This window comes from Bos indicus x Bos taurus, chromosome 4, assembly GCF_003369695.1.
Source record: "Bos indicus x Bos taurus breed Angus x Brahman F1 hybrid chromosome 4, Bos_hybrid_MaternalHap_v2.0, whole genome shotgun sequence".
Taxonomy (NCBI): domain Eukaryota; kingdom Metazoa; phylum Chordata; class Mammalia; order Artiodactyla; family Bovidae; genus Bos; species Bos indicus x Bos taurus.
Genome location: NC_040079.1, coordinates 26,903,075 through 26,920,607, shown reverse-complemented (window position 1 = coordinate 26,920,607; position 17,533 = coordinate 26,903,075). Strand labels below are relative to the sequence as shown.

The following is a 17,533-nucleotide window of genomic DNA, read 5'->3' as shown; positions in this document are numbered from 1 at the left end:
AGCCAGCAGGGTAGGCGACGGTGCTGAAGAGCTGCCCCCGTCCCGTTTCCATCTCCAGCCGAGTTCAGCATCTGGACCCGAGAAGCAGGTGCCGGGGGCCTATCGATCGCCGTGGAGGGTCCCAGCAAGGCGGAAATTGCATTTGAGGACCGCAAGGACGGCTCGTGTGGGGTCTCCTATGTTGTCCAGGAGCCAGGTGGGCATCTTGCTGGGCCTGCCTGACTTTCCAGACCAGGCTTCTGCTCGCCCCGGCAGGAGATAGGGCTCCCAAACCAACCCCTCACCTGGGCCGCTGCAGTTTCTCTGCCCCATTTCCCTCCACCCTACACTCCTGGGAACATGTGTCTCCAGAGCTGAGCTCGACCTAGGAGCTTGTCCGGTACTGAGATCAGGGTGGGGTTGTTTCCCACGCTGCTGTCCCCTGTCCTGCAGCTTGAGCTGACTGGTCTTCTCTCCCCAGGTGACTATGAGGTCTCCATCAAGTTCAACGACGAGCACATCCCAGACAGCCCTTTCGTGGTACCCGTGGCCTCCCTCTCAGATGATGCTCGCCGTCTCACTGTCACCAGCCTCCAGGTGTGTGCCCGGGGGGGATGGGGCCCTCCTGCCACCCTGAGGGATGGGCAGTAGAGGATGGTAGGCCCATGTGACCAGGGACTTAGCAGTGACCTTGGAAGGGCCATACAGGTGGCCCCTCTCTCCCAGTGTTTGGACAACAGGGGGCTCTAGCTATACTAGCTGCCCCTTGGGGTAGTCTTGGCAGCCTCAGGTGCTGCTGTGTCCTCCACCCCCTTCCCAATCCTAGAACTGGGTTCATCTTCACCACCTGCCCCCCTAAACTTCCCCATCGGCCCCACCTTCCCCATCAAGTGCCCCCAGGGCAGTCCAGCCCACATGCCTCTTTTTCCCATCCCAGCACTGGGTTCTCTGCTATCAGGCCAGCTTTATGGTATCTGGGTCTTACCTCCCCAGCCAGGACAGGGCATATCATCTCTGGTCCCTGACCATGCCTGGCACAGCCAGGTGGCCCCACCTCATAGCAGGTGGTTGCCAAGGCCAAAGACCCAGCCTCTGCCTCCCATCGCAGCCTTGTTCAGAGCCTCCCTAAGCTGGGTCAGGCGGCAGGGGGCAGCTGGGGGTGGGAGGAGGGAGCCTCCGGGCTGGGCAGGAAGGGATATCAGTGCCAGGCTGCAGACATGAGCCCTCCAGGCCCTCCCAGGAGTCTGAGCACCCTCCGTGGTCTCTGCAGGAGACCGGGCTCAAGGTGAACCAGCCGGCGTCCTTTGCGGTGCAGCTGAACGGTGCACGGGGCGTGATCGACGCTAGGGTGCACACGCCCTCGGGCGCTGTGGAAGAGTGCTACGTCTCCGAGCTGGACAGTGGTGAGCTGGCCTGTCCCTGCCAGGCTAGGACCTTCTGGAAAGGGGGGGGGGGGGAAGACTAAGGCTCACCCACCAACCTCTGCCCCCACAGACAAGCACACCATCCGTTTCATCCCCCATGAGAATGGCGTCCACTCCATCGACGTCAAGTTCAACGGTGCCCACATCCCTGGCAGTCCCTTCAAGATCCGAGTTGGGGAGCAGAGCCAGGCTGGGGACCCAGGCTTGGTGTCGGCCTATGGTCCTGGGCTCGAGGGAGGCACTACAGGTGAGTGCCTGGGGCTGGGGAGAGGGGTGGGACAGTGCTGATGAGCCCTAAGTCCTGGCAGAGGTCTGCTCCGGGGGCCCGGGCCCATCCCAGCTCTGGGCCCCGAGCCCTTCTACCTCATCCTTGCTACCTCTGGTCCCCAGGCGTGTCGTCGGAGTTCATCGTCAACACCCTGAATGCAGGCTCAGGGGCCTTGTCTGTCACCATCGACGGCCCCTCCAAGGTGCAGCTGGACTGTCGGGAGTGTCCCGAGGGTCACGTGGTCACTTATACTCCCATGGCTCCTGGCAACTACCTCATTGCCATCAAGTATGGTGGCCCCCAGCACATCGTGGGCAGCCCCTTCAAGGCTAAAGTCACAGGTGAGTGTCCTGGGTGGGGTGAGGTCCCACCCTGGGCTGGGAGCCTATTCTGGGCTGGCTCCAGTGGCTGTTCACATCTGGGTCAGAGTTGGCCCCAAACATCAGTGTTTCAGGTTACCAGGAATAAAGTGCGCCTGGCTTTACACAATGTGCCATTCCCCACCTTCTATGTGTGCACTTGTGTACATCATTTTAAAAAAATCAAATCCCTCTCTACTGTCCATCCCTTGACTAATCTTTTCCCTGCGGTGGCTCCCCAAGTTTTCACTTAACTCTGCCCTTCTGGCATCCCCATTTCTGGCTTCCAAGAAGACAGAGCTCAGCAGACATTTACCTGATTTTCCTTCTGGAAGCTGTGTGAAGGATTGGTTGGATACTTGTTCCTTTTTAAAGCAGGGCTCTACCTACCGTGTGACTTGGGGTCCCAGACAAAGCCCAGAAGGGTGGGGGGTGGGTGGACAGAGCCATGGAGGCCCCAGACCTGGAGACAGGCCTGCCCGAGAGCCCTGTGTGAAATGGGCTGCTGCTCCTAGGATGCTGCAGCTGAGGAAGGGAACATGGGCTGTCAGGGCCGCCACACGGGGCCTACCACCTTGGGAAGAGCAGGCCTCTGACCCGGCTCGTGGCCACCCCACCCTGCCCCTCAGGTCCCCGGCTCTCTGGAGGCCACAGCCTTCATGAAACATCCACGGTTCTGGTGGAGACTGTGACCAAGTCGTCCTCAAGCCGGGGTTCCAGCTACAGCTCCATCCCCAAGTTCTCCTCAGACGCCAGCAAGGTGGTGACACGGGGCCCCGGGCTGTCCCAGGCCTTTGTGGGCCAGAAGAACTCCTTCACTGTGGACTGCAGCAAAGCAGGCAGGCAGCGGGCAGAGCGGGGGAGCGGGGGCGGTCTCCCAGGGTGGGCAAGTGTGTGCGAACGTGGGGCCAAGGGCCGGGGCTGAGCCTGTCCCTCGCTGCCTCTCTCTCCAGGCACCAATATGATGATGGTGGGCGTGCACGGGCCCAAGACCCCCTGTGAGGAGGTGTACGTGAAGCACATGGGGAACCGGGTGTACAACGTCACCTACACCGTCAAGGAAAAAGGGGACTACATCCTCATCGTCAAGTGGGGCGACGAAAGTGTCCCCGGAAGCCCCTTCAAAGTCAATGTGCCCTGAATCCCAGAAGTGCCTCCCCCAGCCTCGGCCCCCACCTCTGGCCAAACACACTCACACACACACACACACACACACACAGGCCACACCCAGATGCATGCTCGCAGAATCAGACACCACAAACACCTGCCCTGGGGTGTGGACGGAGTGGCACTGCCCCCTCGCCGCCAGGCCCTCTGGCTGGAGGGCCTTGCCTGTTTCAGGGCAGTGTCCCTCGCCTCAAATGTGACCTGAGGGTGAACTGGGGGTTGGGGGGCCAGGGAAGCCCTGTGTTTTCTGGTGGGGCTGAGGCCAGTGGAGGAGCATGTGTTTGGGGGTGTCTGCATGTGTGAGAGAGGTCACCCTCAAATCGCACTGCCAGCCAGCCCTCCTAGCCGCTGAAGACTGCGTCCAGCCCCTCTGGTGGCCACAACCCCAGAGCGTTACGGCTTGGAAAACGAAGCACAGTCAGAGGAGAAAGTGTACCTAGCGGCAGCTGCACACATGTCCTGGCCCCAGGCGATTGAGACCCCAGCCAGGCTTCCTGGGGGACTGATTTCTTTTTTTTTTTTTTTAATAATTGCACAGCTCTGCCCCATGGGGGGGCCTTTTTTACACACTGCGAGGCCCAGCTTTCTGGGGGGCTTTTGCACATGTCATGCGGCTCAGCTGGGAGCCGTTTAGGCGGAAAACTCCAAATAAAGTGCGGCCTGTCGCAGAGGCGTGGTTGTGCCTTGTGTGTGTGCGCTTTCCTTGGCTGGCCAGCTCTGGCTGTTGACCCTCAACCAGGCCTTGGGAGGCAGAGGCTGGCTGCCTGTCCCCTCGAGGACCGAGTCAGGTCCAGGGGAAGGGCCTGGGGCAGAGAGGCACCCCTCTGGGCCATCTATTTGTCACCATCTATTATGTTGACAGAATGCTGCAAAGAAAGGGGGGCATGTCAGGGATGTGGGCTTGGTCCTCAGATTCCCGGAGAGCTGGGGGTGGGAGAGGGAGGGGGACACTGTGTTGTAGAAGATTGCCCCGGGGACTACCGGGAGGCCGGCTTCTGTTCGGACTGAGCTCAAGGATGTTCTCAAAATCAGGACCTTAAAAAAAAAACAGTCACCCCTGGCTCATGCAGGAACGCTCCTCAACCAGCAGGCAGGCAGAACCACAAACGAACCCAGGAACCTGTCACTCCAGCTAGGTCCTGGGTCAAAGCTGGGTCTCCTCTGTCCCTCCAGCCCGACCTTGCTCAGGGCCTCCCTCCTGAACTGGTCCCTCCTTCCTGATCCACCAGCAGCTCCCTCCAGCTCACCACACTGCAGCCAGAGGAGGGTGGTCACATTACAGGAACTGTGGCCCTCTCTGGTCTAAGGCCCTTCTGTGGCTCCCTTCTAGTCTAGTCTACGTGTCCTAACAAGGCCCCCAGAGCCTCCCTACCCATTCATTGAAACCTCCAGCCAAGCTGGTGGTGTACCCTTTCTCACCACACCCTCCACCTCCTACCCTCTTCACAACTTCTAGATTCCCAGACCCACGTGCTGCAGTTTGGGCCTCTGCCCCGGAACATCCTTGCCTCTCCACCCTCCTCACCTTCCTGGCCAACAGGAAGCTTTCCTGAACCCCTCCCTATCCTCCCAGACCTGCCCCCCAGCTCTCATGCTGCCCTGGGGCACATCTCTGGCTGCATTTATTACTACTACCCTCGTCTGTAACAGTGAATCTGAGGGTGGGCCTGCCCCACCAGACTGCGCTCCCTGACCTAGGAGGTCGAATACAGACAGGTGTGACCAACGAGTAAATGAGCAATTGAGTAGCCAGAGCAGGGCAAGGCAGCTTCACTCAACTGATCCCCCAGCTCTAGACTCATTCCAGATATTCGGCACATAGCGGTGGGTTGACCAGAGAAAACCCAACACACGTGGCCTGGCTCCAAATACGCCCATCCCCTACCTCTTCACTCAAAGGATGTCTGCCTCCTGGCTCCTCTTGTCCTTCTCTTCCCCCTCAAGACCCTTCCAGGGCCTCTCTTTCTGTAAGTCCATCTCCGTCCCTGTGATATTTTTACTCTCCTCTCAGTCCCGAGAGAGTTCCTTGAGGACAGAAACTGTATTTTATCAATCTCATGTTCTCAGCCTCTCCATGGCCACAGTTGATAAAGGCTGGTTGAATGAAGGTGTGTGTGATGAATGGGGTGCTCTCACAGCTCCCTCCCTTACCTGACAGACCCTTGAAGGCGAGATCCCTTCTCAAGTTCCCAGCCATTCATGGCCATTAAGGGCCAGCCCTGTGCCAGGCACCGAGCCAGGTGCTTCTACTCACATTCTTCCTCACTCTCTGCCTCCCCTCCCACCTCGCCCCAAGATGGGAGCATTTTCCTGCCAGGCTGCCGGCCTCCTCCTCCTCCTGCTGCCCTCCACCTGTGAGGGGATATATTTATGGATATCCAGTCCCGCTGCTCTCCCTCAGTGGTAGCATGGCCTCGGCTGCTAAGCATGTAAGGACTCTACCTCACTTAATCCTAACAGCTCTATGAGACGGGCACATTATTACCTGAAGAGATAAAGGTCCTGAGAATTTTGGTGATGAGTCCCAAATCATACCTCTAAGTAGCAAGGCCGAGATTCATACCACTTAGGTTAAAATCCCGAGCCTATCACACATGTAACCACCAGACCAGACCATCCGGATGGCTCAAGTGCTCTCAACCCACAGATCAAATGCCAGATGCCAGGACGCCTGTTTGTTAGAAGGGAGGGGAGCGAGTGGCCCCTTCTCCTTCAACATGTTCATCTCAGAGTTCACTCTCTCAGGAATGTGACTCCCGTCCATCTAGCTGCACAGGCCAGAAACCTGGAAGTCACCTTGTCTATTTCCCCCCTCATATCTCCCCAAACATATCTAATACCAGTTCTATCCTCTTTGTCTCTAAATACTTCTTGGCTCCACCAGACTCTCACATTCCCCATTCCCACTCCCTGGGTTCTGCCCACCATCATCTCTTCCCACAACGGTTTCTCTCCCTTCAGTCCTGCCTGCTCACACAGCACAGGTCTCAACCTATCCCTAATACATAAAGTTGGCCGTATCATTCTCTTGCTTAAAATCCTTCAGTGGCTTCAGAATAACTCTGTCCTCAGGATAACTCCCAAATTCTTTTTCTTTCCTTGAAGGCACTTGTTTTCTCTAGTCCCTAAGTCTTCACACGTGCTGTTTCTCTTTCTAACAACACCCTCTTGTTCTCATCGCTACCAGCCTCATCCAGCTAGTGGCCTTCTTCGCGCGCCTCCTCTCCCCCATGGGTTAGTTACACCTGATGGGTGCTTCCACGTACGTTTCACATTTTAGCAATTGACACACTACTCACTGAAGAGTATCATCATTAACTTATCTATCCTTTTATTAATTGAGCAAATATGTACTAGTTGTTAACTACGTGCCATAGTTACATACATACACGATAAAGACTCGGACCTTACTCTGGAGAACAGAAACCGTCTCTCCTTTGGCGTCCAGACGTCCAACAGCAATTGCCTCACCTGGCCAAAGAACCAACGAACTTACCTGCGCGAGTCGACTGTGCCGCGCGGACTTCTGGGAATCGTAGTCCCCGGGTTCAGGGCTCCCACTATGGCGCAGGCGTATTCTGAGTCAGGCGCTTTTGCTCCTAATGCGCATGTCCGAGGAGGCGGAGTGGTACAACTGCGCATGTCTAAAGCGTGGGGGTGCGGCCGAAAAGGCGGTGCGCTGCGAAGGCGGGGCTTCGGTGACACCCGGCGGTCGCTGAGGATCTCGGGTGGTCTGTGAGGATGGCGGGGAGGGGGAAGCTAATTGCGGTGATCGGAGACGAGGACACTGTGACTGGCTTCCTGCTGGGCGGCATAGGGGAGCTTAACAAGAACCGCCACCCTAATTTCCTGGTGGTGGAGAAGGATACTACCATCAATGAGATCGAAGACACTTTCCGGTAAGGTAGCCCGCGAGGCCTGAACTGGACCCTCTGCTGCCTGGTGGGAGCGCGGGGAGGGGAGGGCGGGGGGGGCGACACTGGCTGAAGTGTCAGACCCCGTCCTCGAGGGTCGGAGAAGTTGGTCCACCGATTGGAGAGGAGGCCACTGCGGCCCAAGTTGCCTTTCGGGGCTCGGTGGGACCAGGGCTAGATCGGGTCCACAAAGGCCCCCCTCACATGACCGTGTGTCAGGAAAGAAGAGGAACCGCTCATGTAGGACGGGCACCGCCCTTTGGTCCAACCTGTCCCGCCAGAGCTGAACTTCCAGGGTGCCCAGGCCTGGAAAGGGCCACTCTCAGCTCCCGGTTCACCCGTAGAGCAGGCCCCGGTCATTGCCAGCGCTGGACTCTTCTGAGTTGACTCCTAAAGGAACCACTCACTCAGTGAACACCTGGGCAGTGGGCTCGGGCTTTCAAGTGTTTTATCTCCCTTAGAAGCTCACAATCATCATGTAAGATAGGGGTTATTCCCATTTACTGGTAAGAAAACTAAAGTTCAGAGAGGTTAAAGGCACACACTAAAGTCATACAATTCGGAAAAAGATGGAGCAAAGATTTGAACCCAGTCTCACCTTTTCTGCCTTTCTTAAGCCAGGGCCACACTCTGCTCCTTCAGCTCTCAGTCTGCTTTGGAATTTCCCGTTGTCCTGAACTCAGCGGACAGAATATCAGGACTGTCCTACCTTCTACTGATACCTTGTGCTTCAAAGCTTCATTTCCTGTCCCGGATTAAAAGCAGTAGTTTCAAGCTGTGGGTGCAGGCATGTCCTTTAATCCAGGAGGTGACCTGGTGCCTAGAGTTGAGAGCGCCAGCCCTTTGTTCTTTCCCACACCCCTTCTCTGGAGCCCCTATGCCAAGTGCCAGGAACAAACCTCTCCTGCCTGTTTTCCCCTAAACAGCCCAGCCCTGAGCTGCTGGCTGAGACTGGTTCCTTTTGCCTGGGGTATGATCAGCCCTGACCCAGGAGGCTGATCTCTAAGCAGTCTGGTAAAGTGACTCAAGTTGTCATGAGAGAAGGACAAATTTTACTTCAAGATCTTTTCAAGTTTCCAACCAAAAGGGACCTCTGAAATCATCAAATCTAACCTGCCTTAGTGTCTGGTAAAGAATAACTACTCTGTAAACAGCTTTTATTTTTTAATAGTAAATAGTTTTTAGTGAGTAAATAAATTAATGAATGTGTGGGTGATCACAAGAAAGTAAGAGCCCAGTGCCAGGTTCCTTCTGTGTGGAAAGTATGATTCCTTCATTGCTGATTTTCCTCTTCCTATGCTCTGTTTCTGGCTCAGGCCAAACTTCCCCTCTGATCCACCCCCTGCCCTTATCAGCATAGACCATGAGTGGTCCGAACAATGCCTTCCCCCCTTAAAAATTTTTATGGGGACTTCCCTGGCGGTCCAGTGGTTAAGACTCTATGCTTCCACAGTAGGGGGCACGGATTCGATCCCTGTTTGGGATACTAAGATCCCATGTGCCACATGGTGTGGTACAAAAAATTTTTTTGTGTGTTTAGAAATTTAATCTGTTTCCTTTTGAAAAGTTAACATGTTCATGTAGTTTACAAATTAATCTTTAAAAGATCTACACATTGAGAAGTCACACTCTCAACCCCTCACCTCTTCTACTTCATTACTTCCTTCACCATGTATTTTTTTTCCATATCTTTCTGCTTTTTTCTTTATGCAGATACAAAGAGACTGGCATATATATATATAGTCTTGTCCTCGCCCATTCTTACCTGAAGGCAGCATAAGGAACGCACCAGCACGCACCCTCATCTTATTAGCAGATCATTTGGGAGTCTTCCAGGCGGCGGGGGTGGGGGTGGAGTAGAAGCCATGCCCTTAGCTTTTGAATGAAATGGACTCTAAACAGAGTGGAGAGTTTAGTGTAGCACCTTTTTCTCTTGTCCACTGCGCTCTCTGGATTAAGCCCATTCCATCTGTGGCCACCAACTCAGAGTGGGCCGCCCTGGACTCCCTTCTCATTTCTCCCTTCTCATTTCTCCCTCCAGGCAGTTTCTAAACCGGGATGACATCGGCATCATCCTTATCAACCAGTACATTGCAGAGATGGTGCGGCACGCCCTTGACGCCCACCAGCGCTCCATTCCGGCTGTACTGGAGATCCCGTCCAAGGAGCACCCGTATGATGCTGCCAAGGACTCCATCCTGCGCAGGGCCAGGGGCATGTTCACGGCTGAAGACCTGCGCTAGAGGACTCCCCTCCGCCTTGCGGCCTCTCCCTGGGTTGCCATCAGCCCTTCTCTAAGATCTTAGCCTCTGAGTTCCAATTCCCTGCCCCTTCCCATTCTACTGAGAGGCACCAGAGCTGGGGTGCTTCCAGTTGCTGGGGCTCTGCCATTAAAATTAAGGCTGGTTGGGATACAGGAAACCTGAGTGTCTTCTCTCCACTGCCTCTTCCCTGTGCTGTCACTGTTGATGTTAAATTAAAATAACATTCTTGCTTCTCTCCAATCTGAGGCTGGGTGTTAGAAACGACATGTGTAGAAGGAGGCTCTTGGGGATTTGATTGGCAAGGCTGGAAAAGGTTTTGCCAAAGACCCAGGCCTAGAAGAGTTAGACCAGGAAGATTGTGCCAGCCCGGCCTTCTGAATTAAAGGCGACCGGCTCTGGCAGGGGGAACAGAAGCAGGCTTGCGTTCAGACCCCTGGTGCCCCTGCTTGAGTCTGTATTGGCTGGGAGCGGTCGGGACCTCAAGGGATGGAAGCAGGAACCACAGCAAACCTGGAAACCAGAGATACTTAGTTTGAGTCTGGCAAGAGGTTTGCGGGTCAAGGCTCTTAGCCAGTGGGCCCTGGCCTGAGGCTGCCCCAGCAAGCAAGGCAGGTGAAGCGTGCTGAGGGCATGGCCCTGTGTGAGGTGAGGCATGGTTGCCAAGTGACTGTCCCTGGGCAGCCACCTGCTGTCAGAGGGACTCTGCTTGCTGTGCTCACCCCTTGGCAGCAGGCACCCCACGCCTGCTCCTTCCTCTGCCACCATGTCTCGGCAACTCAGCATGGACACGGTGCGGCAGAACTTCTGGAAGGAGGAATACCTGAGGGAGAAGATGTTGCGCTGCGAGTGGCACCACAAGTACGGGTCCCTGGTGAAGGCCAAGCAGAAGGCCAAGGCTGCAGCCCGCCTGCCGCTCAAGCTGCCAACCCTGCCCCCCAAAGCTCCACTCTCACCCCCGCCCACCCCCAAAGCAGTTCCTTCCAGGGCTTCCAGCCCCGCCCTGGAGGCTCCTATTCAGTCAGAAATGTACCCAGTCCCGCCTGCCACCCGGGCCCTGCTATACGAAGGCATCTCCCACGACTTCCAGGGCCGCTACCGCTACCTCAGCACCCGAAAACTGGACGTGCCAGAGAAACGCTACCTCTTCCCCATCACCACCAACTTCACATATGGCTGGCAGCTGGGTGAGCCCCAACCTCCCAGAAATTATCCACCTCACAGAAAACCTGCCACGAGCCACAGCGCTCTTGGCACTAGACACACGAGACACATGGACACTCCTTTTGGGGGCGTCCATTCTAGTGGAGAAACATAAGAGCAAGAGAGGGCCAAGTTCCAGAATGAAACGGCATGATGGGCGAGGAGGCAGGGGCGTGTGGCGCTTTGGGATGGATTGTCAGGAAAGGCCTCAGGACCTAAAGGCCGAGTGAGCTAACTGACAAGGGGGAGGAGCTGGGTTTTATTCTAAGTTTAAGGGGAAGCCATGGCGAGTTTTAAGCAGGTGAATGATACTGATTTACTTAAAAAAAAAAAAAATCACCCTGACTGTTCTGTAGGTTGTGGCCTTTTTGGGGTAAGAACAAACTGGCAGATGGTTGAGTTATCCTGGCAAGAAATGACGGTGGCTTGGACTAGAGTGATTAGCAGTTGAGCTGAAATCTATTCTGGATGTGTTTGGAGGAAGACTCAATGGAACTTACTGGTGGTTTGAATGACAGGAGAGAATGCAATGCCAACACGCAGGTGTTTGACTGAAGCAGCTACAGCAAGAGAGACTGGGGGTAGGGAGAGTGCTGGGGGGTGTGAATGTCAGCGTTGCTATGTTGTGCTGGAGGTGTCGGTGATGTGGCCCTCTGGAGTGAGGTCAGAGCTGAAGGCACAGTTTTGGGGGTTATCAGAATATAGGTGCTCTTTAAAGCCTTGAGAGTGGGTGGGCTCACCCAGGTTGCTCCAGAGGCTGGATCACGCAGGGAGAAGGTGCGGGCTTGGGGGGAACAGTGATATGTAAGGACATGGTATTGGCAAGAAGGCTGTCCATCTGGATTGACTCATAGTCGTTAGTTGGGTGGGAGAGGAGCGAAGGCAGTGGTGTAGTTTGAGCTGAAGAGTCAAGGTGTGGGACAGAGAATATGCCAGGGAGTGTCATGGGTTTGCTGCCTGATGAGAGTTCCTTTGCTGTCTGTGGTCATGAATTTCAAGTGAGACTACTCAGTCAGGTGTTTTCTCCAGTTCCTGCACAGAAAAGGTGGATGATTGAGGATAAACAGTTGAAATTTGGCCTTAACAAAAAATCCCCCCAGGGCCCAAGGATTTGCCCCAGGATTTCCTCTCCCTAAAGGGAGAGGAAAGGAACAATTTCCAAATGAAAGCAGAAGGTAGAAAGAAGCCCTGTCTGCCCCAGAGAAGTCCAGCTCTGTCTGTCCCTGTAGCAAGCATGGCTGGGAGTCCCACCACCCTCCTCTGTGAAGGATTCTGAGGCTGGGGGAGGTGCTGGCACACAGCTGACTGGCATTTGGCCATCACTGCTGACCCGGGTGGGCAGCCAGCCAGCTCCCTGTTTCCCTGTAACTCCCGCTTCTCAGAAGCATTTCTTTTTATTTCTGCACACTTACAAAGTGGATACAACACAGGCAGACTCCTAGGGCTATGCAGGCAGGGCTCCTGTGCTCTGCCGATTCTTTTCCCAGGAACCCACTCCTGGCCTCTGACATCTTTTCCCAGGCCCCCAGTGAAGCAAGAACTGGTCTCCTGCAAGATGTGCCGCATTGAATCTTTCTTCCGCAAGAATGGGGCCTTCTCGCTACTGGATCCCCGGGATTTGGCCCTCTGACCTCGAGCAGGGCAGAGGGCTTAGGGGAGGGAAGAAGAAATAACACACCTCCTGGTAGGGCGAAGCTGCATGTGTGTCTGTGTCTGGCTCTCCCAGGCGCTGAGGCTGCGTTCTGGGCCTTTCTGGAACTCCCTCTGACCTGCAGGTTGCCTTCTTGCTTTTCCCTTAACCCCCCATCTCTTTAATCATCTCCTTGAGGATTCATCAGAGACTTGGAGAGGCCTCGGAAGGGTGAGCGATGCTCGTCAGGTTCCGCGGCGCCGAGGGGCCACAGTAGCTGCTGGAAGTTCTGGGTGTTCCTGGGGAAGAGTGGACTTTCATACCAGATGTCAGGAAAAAGTGACCGCCACCACTCCACAAGCCTCCCCGCCCGTCCCCTCACCTGACCCCGAGGGCTCGCAGCCGCCCGGTCCTTTCCCGGTGCGTTTGCTCCAGCTGTTCCCTCAGGGCGCGTCGTCGCCCTGCCGCGTCCTCCTGAGGCGGGACGGAACGCTGAGCGCCCGCCGGTGCCTCCCGGCCCCCGGGCTCGAAGCGGCCAGCAGAGGGCAGCACCCTCTGTGCTCTGGAGGGTCGGCCCACTCCGCAGGTGTTATCTCAAGTGCGGGATAGACGCCAGTCAAAGCGATCCAGGTCGCGCCCAGCTCGGCCACCGGCCCCCGCCCCTGCAGGGTCGTTGTGGCCCCACCGCCTTCTCCTAGGGGTCTTGCCTGTGGTGGGAGCTGAGCTGGGCTCGGTGGGGGTTCCAAGGGGTGCACCCGGCAATGGCGGTTCCTGGCGATGCGGAGGCGCTCCAGGACCTGCAGGAGGCGACTGTCAGCGGCCCAGAGGCCGCCCCTCTGGGCCCCGCCCGCCTGGCCCGGCCGCGCACCCGGAGCCGCTGCTGCTCGCGGTCCCGCTGCCGCCGGCGCCTGGCCTCGCGGTTCAGCTCCAGCAGCCGCTGCAGAGCCGACGCCTGCTGCGCGGCGCTCACGCTCGCCGACGCCCGGTCTCTGCTCAGGGGCTCGGGCCAGGCGGTCTTCGAGGTTCTGGGGGCCTCCGCAGCACCCCTCGGTCTCCCGAAGGCGCCCGGAAGCCCCGTGGAGCCGCCCAGCTCATGCTCCGCGGGGCCAGGGCTTCCCCCTGGGCCCTGAAGCGAGTGTGGATCGCTCAGCGGGCCCAGGTGCCCTGGGAGAGCAGCGGGCCGTTCCCGCTGCCCGGAGCCCCCAGTGCATGGGGCCGCTAGCATCACCGCTCCTGGGCCTGGGAGCAGTGGCCGGGTCGGGGGCCCAGCGAGCGGAAGCGGAGCCCGCAACCCTTCCCGGAGGGGCCCCTGCGCTCCCAGGGCCGGTGCGCTGTTTCCTCTCAGGCCGTCGGTCTTAACCTGCATCAGCTGGGTGGTCCTTCCCCGGGGCCCTGGGCCCGCCCTTCCCCCAGGCTGCCCCATCCGTTCCCCCAGGGACCTGCGGAAGTCCCCCGGGGAGCCGCTTTTCTCCCGGGGCCCCTCTCCCCGAGCCGCTTCCCAGGCAGGTGGGATACAGTCTCTGCCCTCGGGAGACTGGAGGATCTTCTCTTCCGAACCCCGGGGAGAATCTGCCCTCGGCTCTGGGAGGGCCTCCTTTCTCCCGCATTTGAGGCGACTTTCGCTTTGACCTTGAGGCGCCCCTCTGTGCTCACCCTGGAGGCCCTCACACCTTTGACCTTGAGACACCTCTTCCATCAGAGCCTGAGTGGCCTCCCCGCTTGGATTCTGGTTTGTCTTCTCTCTCTTACCCTGACCCTGAGGGTCCCCCTCTCTCTGATTGTGAGGAATCTCAATCCTTAGCAGTTTCTTCTGTTCTGCTCTCTCCTGGCCCAAGCTCCAGCCCAGCCCCTCCAGGGGATCTTGGGGTTCTGGCAGGCCTGAGGAGGGGAGGCCTGGGGGCCCTGGGGCTCCCTGAGCCAGCTTTTTCTCCTGTAGGCTTCCGGATGATAGTTGATGGGGCCTCTGGGGCGTGGGCTCTGCTTGGCTCCCCTCTGGCTTCTGGGCCAGGTCCTAGGAAGGAAGAACACTTTGTCCCAGGTTTGTGAGGGAATCCTCCCTCCAGGGCCACTTCCCCCAGCAGAGCCTGGAGGCCCCAGGGCCCCAGTGGGCCTTACTTCCATTAGGCCCCTGCCCTGACTCCTGAATTTGTAAAGCCCATGTTGTGCTGTGCTGTGCTTAGTCACTCAGTCATGTCTGACTCTGCAACCTCCTGGACTATATAGCCTGGGAAGCCCCAAACCCATGTTATGTAGTTTAAAAGGTGCTTTAACGACGGCCCCTTCTTCCACCCGGCTGTGGGCTTCCCACCCCAGCAGTCTCCTCCCAGGCAGACCCCACCTCTGCTATCCCCCATCTGAGAGGGGTCTTGCCCAGGCAACTTCACCCTTTCACCTTGAACTCTGAGTTTCCTGGTTCTCCAGGGCTACTGCTGGTGGTAGCGTTCAGCTCCTGGAAGCAACCTGAAGGAGAAAGACAGATGTCTGCTCATGTCTCAGCCCCTCACACACACACCCCTGAACTGGAACCAGGAGGCCCAGGGAGTCCCCAGCAGGTGAAGGGACTGAACCCAGTGGTGTTGGTAGGGTACCCTGAGGGCTGGCATTGGAACTGCACGGCCTTCGCAGCTCACCATCCCACCTTTATTTACACAGCCAGCTGTGTGTCTGCTTGTCAGGTTTGCCTGCCAACAGCTGACCCCATCTTCCTCACCCTCCCAGCCAAGGACCACCTTGGAGGAACCTACACACCGTCTTCCTCAAAACTGCCAGAGGCAGCCCAGGAGCAGGAAGGGACAGCCTGCCAGGGTTACCAGTCCCTCTTAAGGACACCCCTACTTTGTTCTTGTGTCAAAGACACAAAGTCCTGTCCAGCCCCACAATAGGTGCCTGACTTTTCTATTGTTAAGGATAATCCTCTTTAGCTCTTTCTTGGTTTCTGGAAGGCAAAATCAAATGAAATTCAAGAAGTGGAATTTTAGGCCAGAGGCTAGTCTAAAAACTGCAAGTCTTTATAATTAACAAAAGGAATCTAAAAAAAGAGATGAAATGTCACTGCTCCTTTGCAGCTGTGAAGGAAGGAGCATCGTTTTGCATTCATAAAACCACTTAAAAGAACCTGATTTCATAAGGTCTTAAATTGAGAACTCTCACAAGAAATGCCATCTTTATGCAACATGAATATGTGAATATTCATAACAGTAACCAAATGGGAATGTTCTCTGTGAAAACAAATCTGTCTTTGGAAGAGTTTTGAACAAAGACATCTGGTAAGAGTCCCAAGCCTTCAGAAATTATTGCCATGAACTGTGAAAATAACCTCCAACCCCGTTCCTCTGTAATTCTGATCCATTGTCTTACTGGATCATTTATTTCACTGGTTATAATAATGTAATAGATATCTTCCGCCGATGTAGTCCCAAGAGATAATATACTTGTAAAATTTCTGTCAATCAGAAAATAATCATTTGTACTTTCCTTCTTTTGCCCATACACGATGTCACAATTAAAAAGCTTGTGACTTTGCTAGGCTTATTATTTAACCAATCATTTGAGAGCCTGTTTCATTTAAATGAACAGACCCAGGGCTCACAGCATCCATCCTGATGAATTCTAATCACCTGCTTATTGTCACACTCTCTCACTAGGCTGTGATCTCCTCAGAGATGAGGACAAGTGACTAGCAAGTCTGTTTTGTGCCCTGTATCTCCCCAGTGCCTGGCATGAGGGTGGCAGCTTGGAGCTGCCATTTTGTTCTGTCCCTGCTGGAGGACAGGGAGGACAGACAGCCATTCCCAGCACTCTCTCCTCTGAGCCCCAGCTTAGCTTCAGGATCATCCTGGACACAGGGCCTGAGATGGCTGGCACCAATCAGGTGGAGTTGGCATAGAAAAGAAAACCTGGGGCTTCCCAGGTGGCTCAGTGGTAAAGAATCCTCTTGCCAAGGCAGGAGACGAGGGTTCAATCCCTGAGCTGGGAAGATTGCACAGGTGGTGGAGCAACCAAGCCTGTGCGCCACCACTATTGAGCCTGTGCTCTAGGGCCTGGGAGCAGCAAGTACGGAGCCCAAGTGCCGCAACCCCTGAAGCCTGTGCTCTGAAACAAGAGAAGCCTCTGCAATGAGAAGCCTGAACCTCAGCTGAGAGTAACCTCTGCTTGCTGCAACTAGAGAAAAGCCTGTGCAGCAATGAAGACCCAGCACAGCCAAACATACATACATAAATCAAATTATTTTTTAAAACAGAAAACCTACTTTTTGTCCCTGGTTGCCCTGGAAGCCCCACAAAAAGGTATGAAAAGAAGAATTGGTGAGGATGAACCAGAATCCTGGGACTTGGGGTGATGGCTTTCCAGCTTGCCCCAACCTAAGCTCAGCATCCACGTCACTGAATTTAACCCAGGGGCTTCTGTTCTCCTGGCTGCCAACCCCTCCTGTCAAAGTACCAGATGTGGGCCCTTCCTCAGGCAAGCCAGGGCTCTCCTGCCTTGGGTCTGCATCCAGGCTGGCTTCCCTCAGATCCGCGGCTGATGGTGGGTCCGCTGCCCGCCCCCTGCAGGAGTGCAAGGACTGCCTCAGGCACCTCTTGCTTCTGGTTCTGCTACGTGGGGGGTTGGGGGGGGTGTAGGACTCCCCACCCACAGCAGGCTGCAGGAGTCTTCCCACCCCATCATCCAAACTCAGTCCACGGCAGCCTCCCCTCCCCCTCGTCTGCACCCAGCACTGGATGCCGGGAGCTGGAACTTGAGGTTATCCTTTCCAGGGACTGTGGGGCAACCACGTGGGTTCAACTGAGTAAAAGCCCCAGGAGGAGTTAGGGGCATGAGGAGGGGCAGGGTTCTGGAGGGCGACAGGGCAAAGGGTCCTGGGTTTGGTCACTTTGTGTGGCAACATGGAGTGGACGGAATTCCATGGAGACTTACCCCTCCAGGAGCTGATGGTTCTGGCTCAGGGAGTCTTCAGTCTGGGGCAGTGGGCACAGCCTGGAATTCTGGAAGGACTGGGGGGTGCCCCAGCCCACATGGCATCATCCCCCAGTGTGGTAGGGAGCCTCTAAAACAGCCCCCAGGGATCCATCTCCTGGCTTCTGTGCCCTTGTGTGACCCCTCCCCTTTCCCTCCAAGTCAAGGAGCTTGGAGACGGATCCCTCCTACCCACTCCAACCTTCAGATGAGACTGTAGCCCTGGCCAAAAATGGTTGCTGGACACTTCCCCAGTAGTCATGACTAACACCTACTCCTGCTACAGCTACTAACCTGCCCAAAGGGCCTCAGGCAGCGGGGTGCCGAGCCAGGACTGGAAGGCACATCCTGGTTCCAGTCACCACAGCACCA

At 56.1% G+C, this 17,533-nt stretch overlaps 4 protein-coding genes across 7 annotated transcripts in view; 3 read left to right on the top strand and 1 right to left on the bottom strand.

Moving 5' to 3' along the window:
• The window catches only part of FLNC (filamin C), a 28,058-nt gene extending 24,188 nt beyond the window's left edge, over positions 1-3,870 (top strand). For all 4 annotated transcript variants that reach the window (XM_027539045.1, XM_027539044.1, XM_027539046.1 and 1 more), the window contains 7 exons: positions 59-196; positions 461-576; positions 1,250-1,382; positions 1,474-1,650; positions 1,794-2,012; positions 2,660-2,869; positions 2,984-3,870. In XM_027539045.1, the coding sequence (XP_027394846.1) occupies positions 59-196; positions 461-576; positions 1,250-1,382; positions 1,474-1,650; positions 1,794-2,012; positions 2,660-2,869; positions 2,984-3,171 (1,181 nt within the window). In that variant the 3' untranslated portion in view covers positions 3,172-3,870. The remainder of the gene's footprint in view (positions 1-58; positions 197-460; positions 577-1,249; positions 1,383-1,473; positions 1,651-1,793; positions 2,013-2,659; positions 2,870-2,983) is intronic.
• Positions 3,871-6,846: 2,976 nt separating this feature from the next.
• Positions 6,847-9,615, top strand: ATP6V1F (ATPase H+ transporting V1 subunit F). The gene is made up of 2 exons (XM_027539078.1): positions 6,847-7,096; positions 9,153-9,615. Exons 1-2 carry the CDS (start codon positions 6,939-6,941, stop codon positions 9,352-9,354), a joined length of 360 nt encoding a protein of 119 aa, XP_027394879.1. The 5' UTR covers positions 6,847-6,938; the 3' UTR covers positions 9,355-9,615.
• Positions 9,616-9,717: 102 nt separating this feature from the next.
• Positions 9,718-12,229, top strand: ATP6V1FNB (ATP6V1F neighbor). Its single transcript, XM_027539076.1, has 2 exons — positions 9,718-10,563; positions 12,097-12,229. The coding sequence occupies exons 1-2, from the start codon at positions 10,139-10,141 to the stop codon at positions 12,203-12,205; spliced, it is 534 nt and encodes a 177-aa protein (XP_027394877.1). The 5' UTR covers positions 9,718-10,138; the 3' UTR covers positions 12,206-12,229.
• A 396-nt stretch (positions 12,230-12,625) lies between these two features.
• LOC113891242 (collagen alpha-1(III) chain-like) lies at positions 12,626-16,927 on the bottom strand. Its single transcript, XM_027539060.1, has 4 exons — positions 16,646-16,927; positions 14,598-14,665; positions 13,074-14,216; positions 12,626-13,002 (listed from the first exon to the last, which is right to left on the bottom strand). Exons 3-4 carry the CDS (start codon positions 13,899-13,901, stop codon positions 12,649-12,651), a joined length of 1,182 nt encoding a protein of 393 aa, XP_027394861.1. The 5' UTR covers positions 13,902-14,216; positions 14,598-14,665; positions 16,646-16,927; the 3' UTR covers positions 12,626-12,648.
• Between the last annotated feature and the right edge of the window lie 606 nt (positions 16,928-17,533).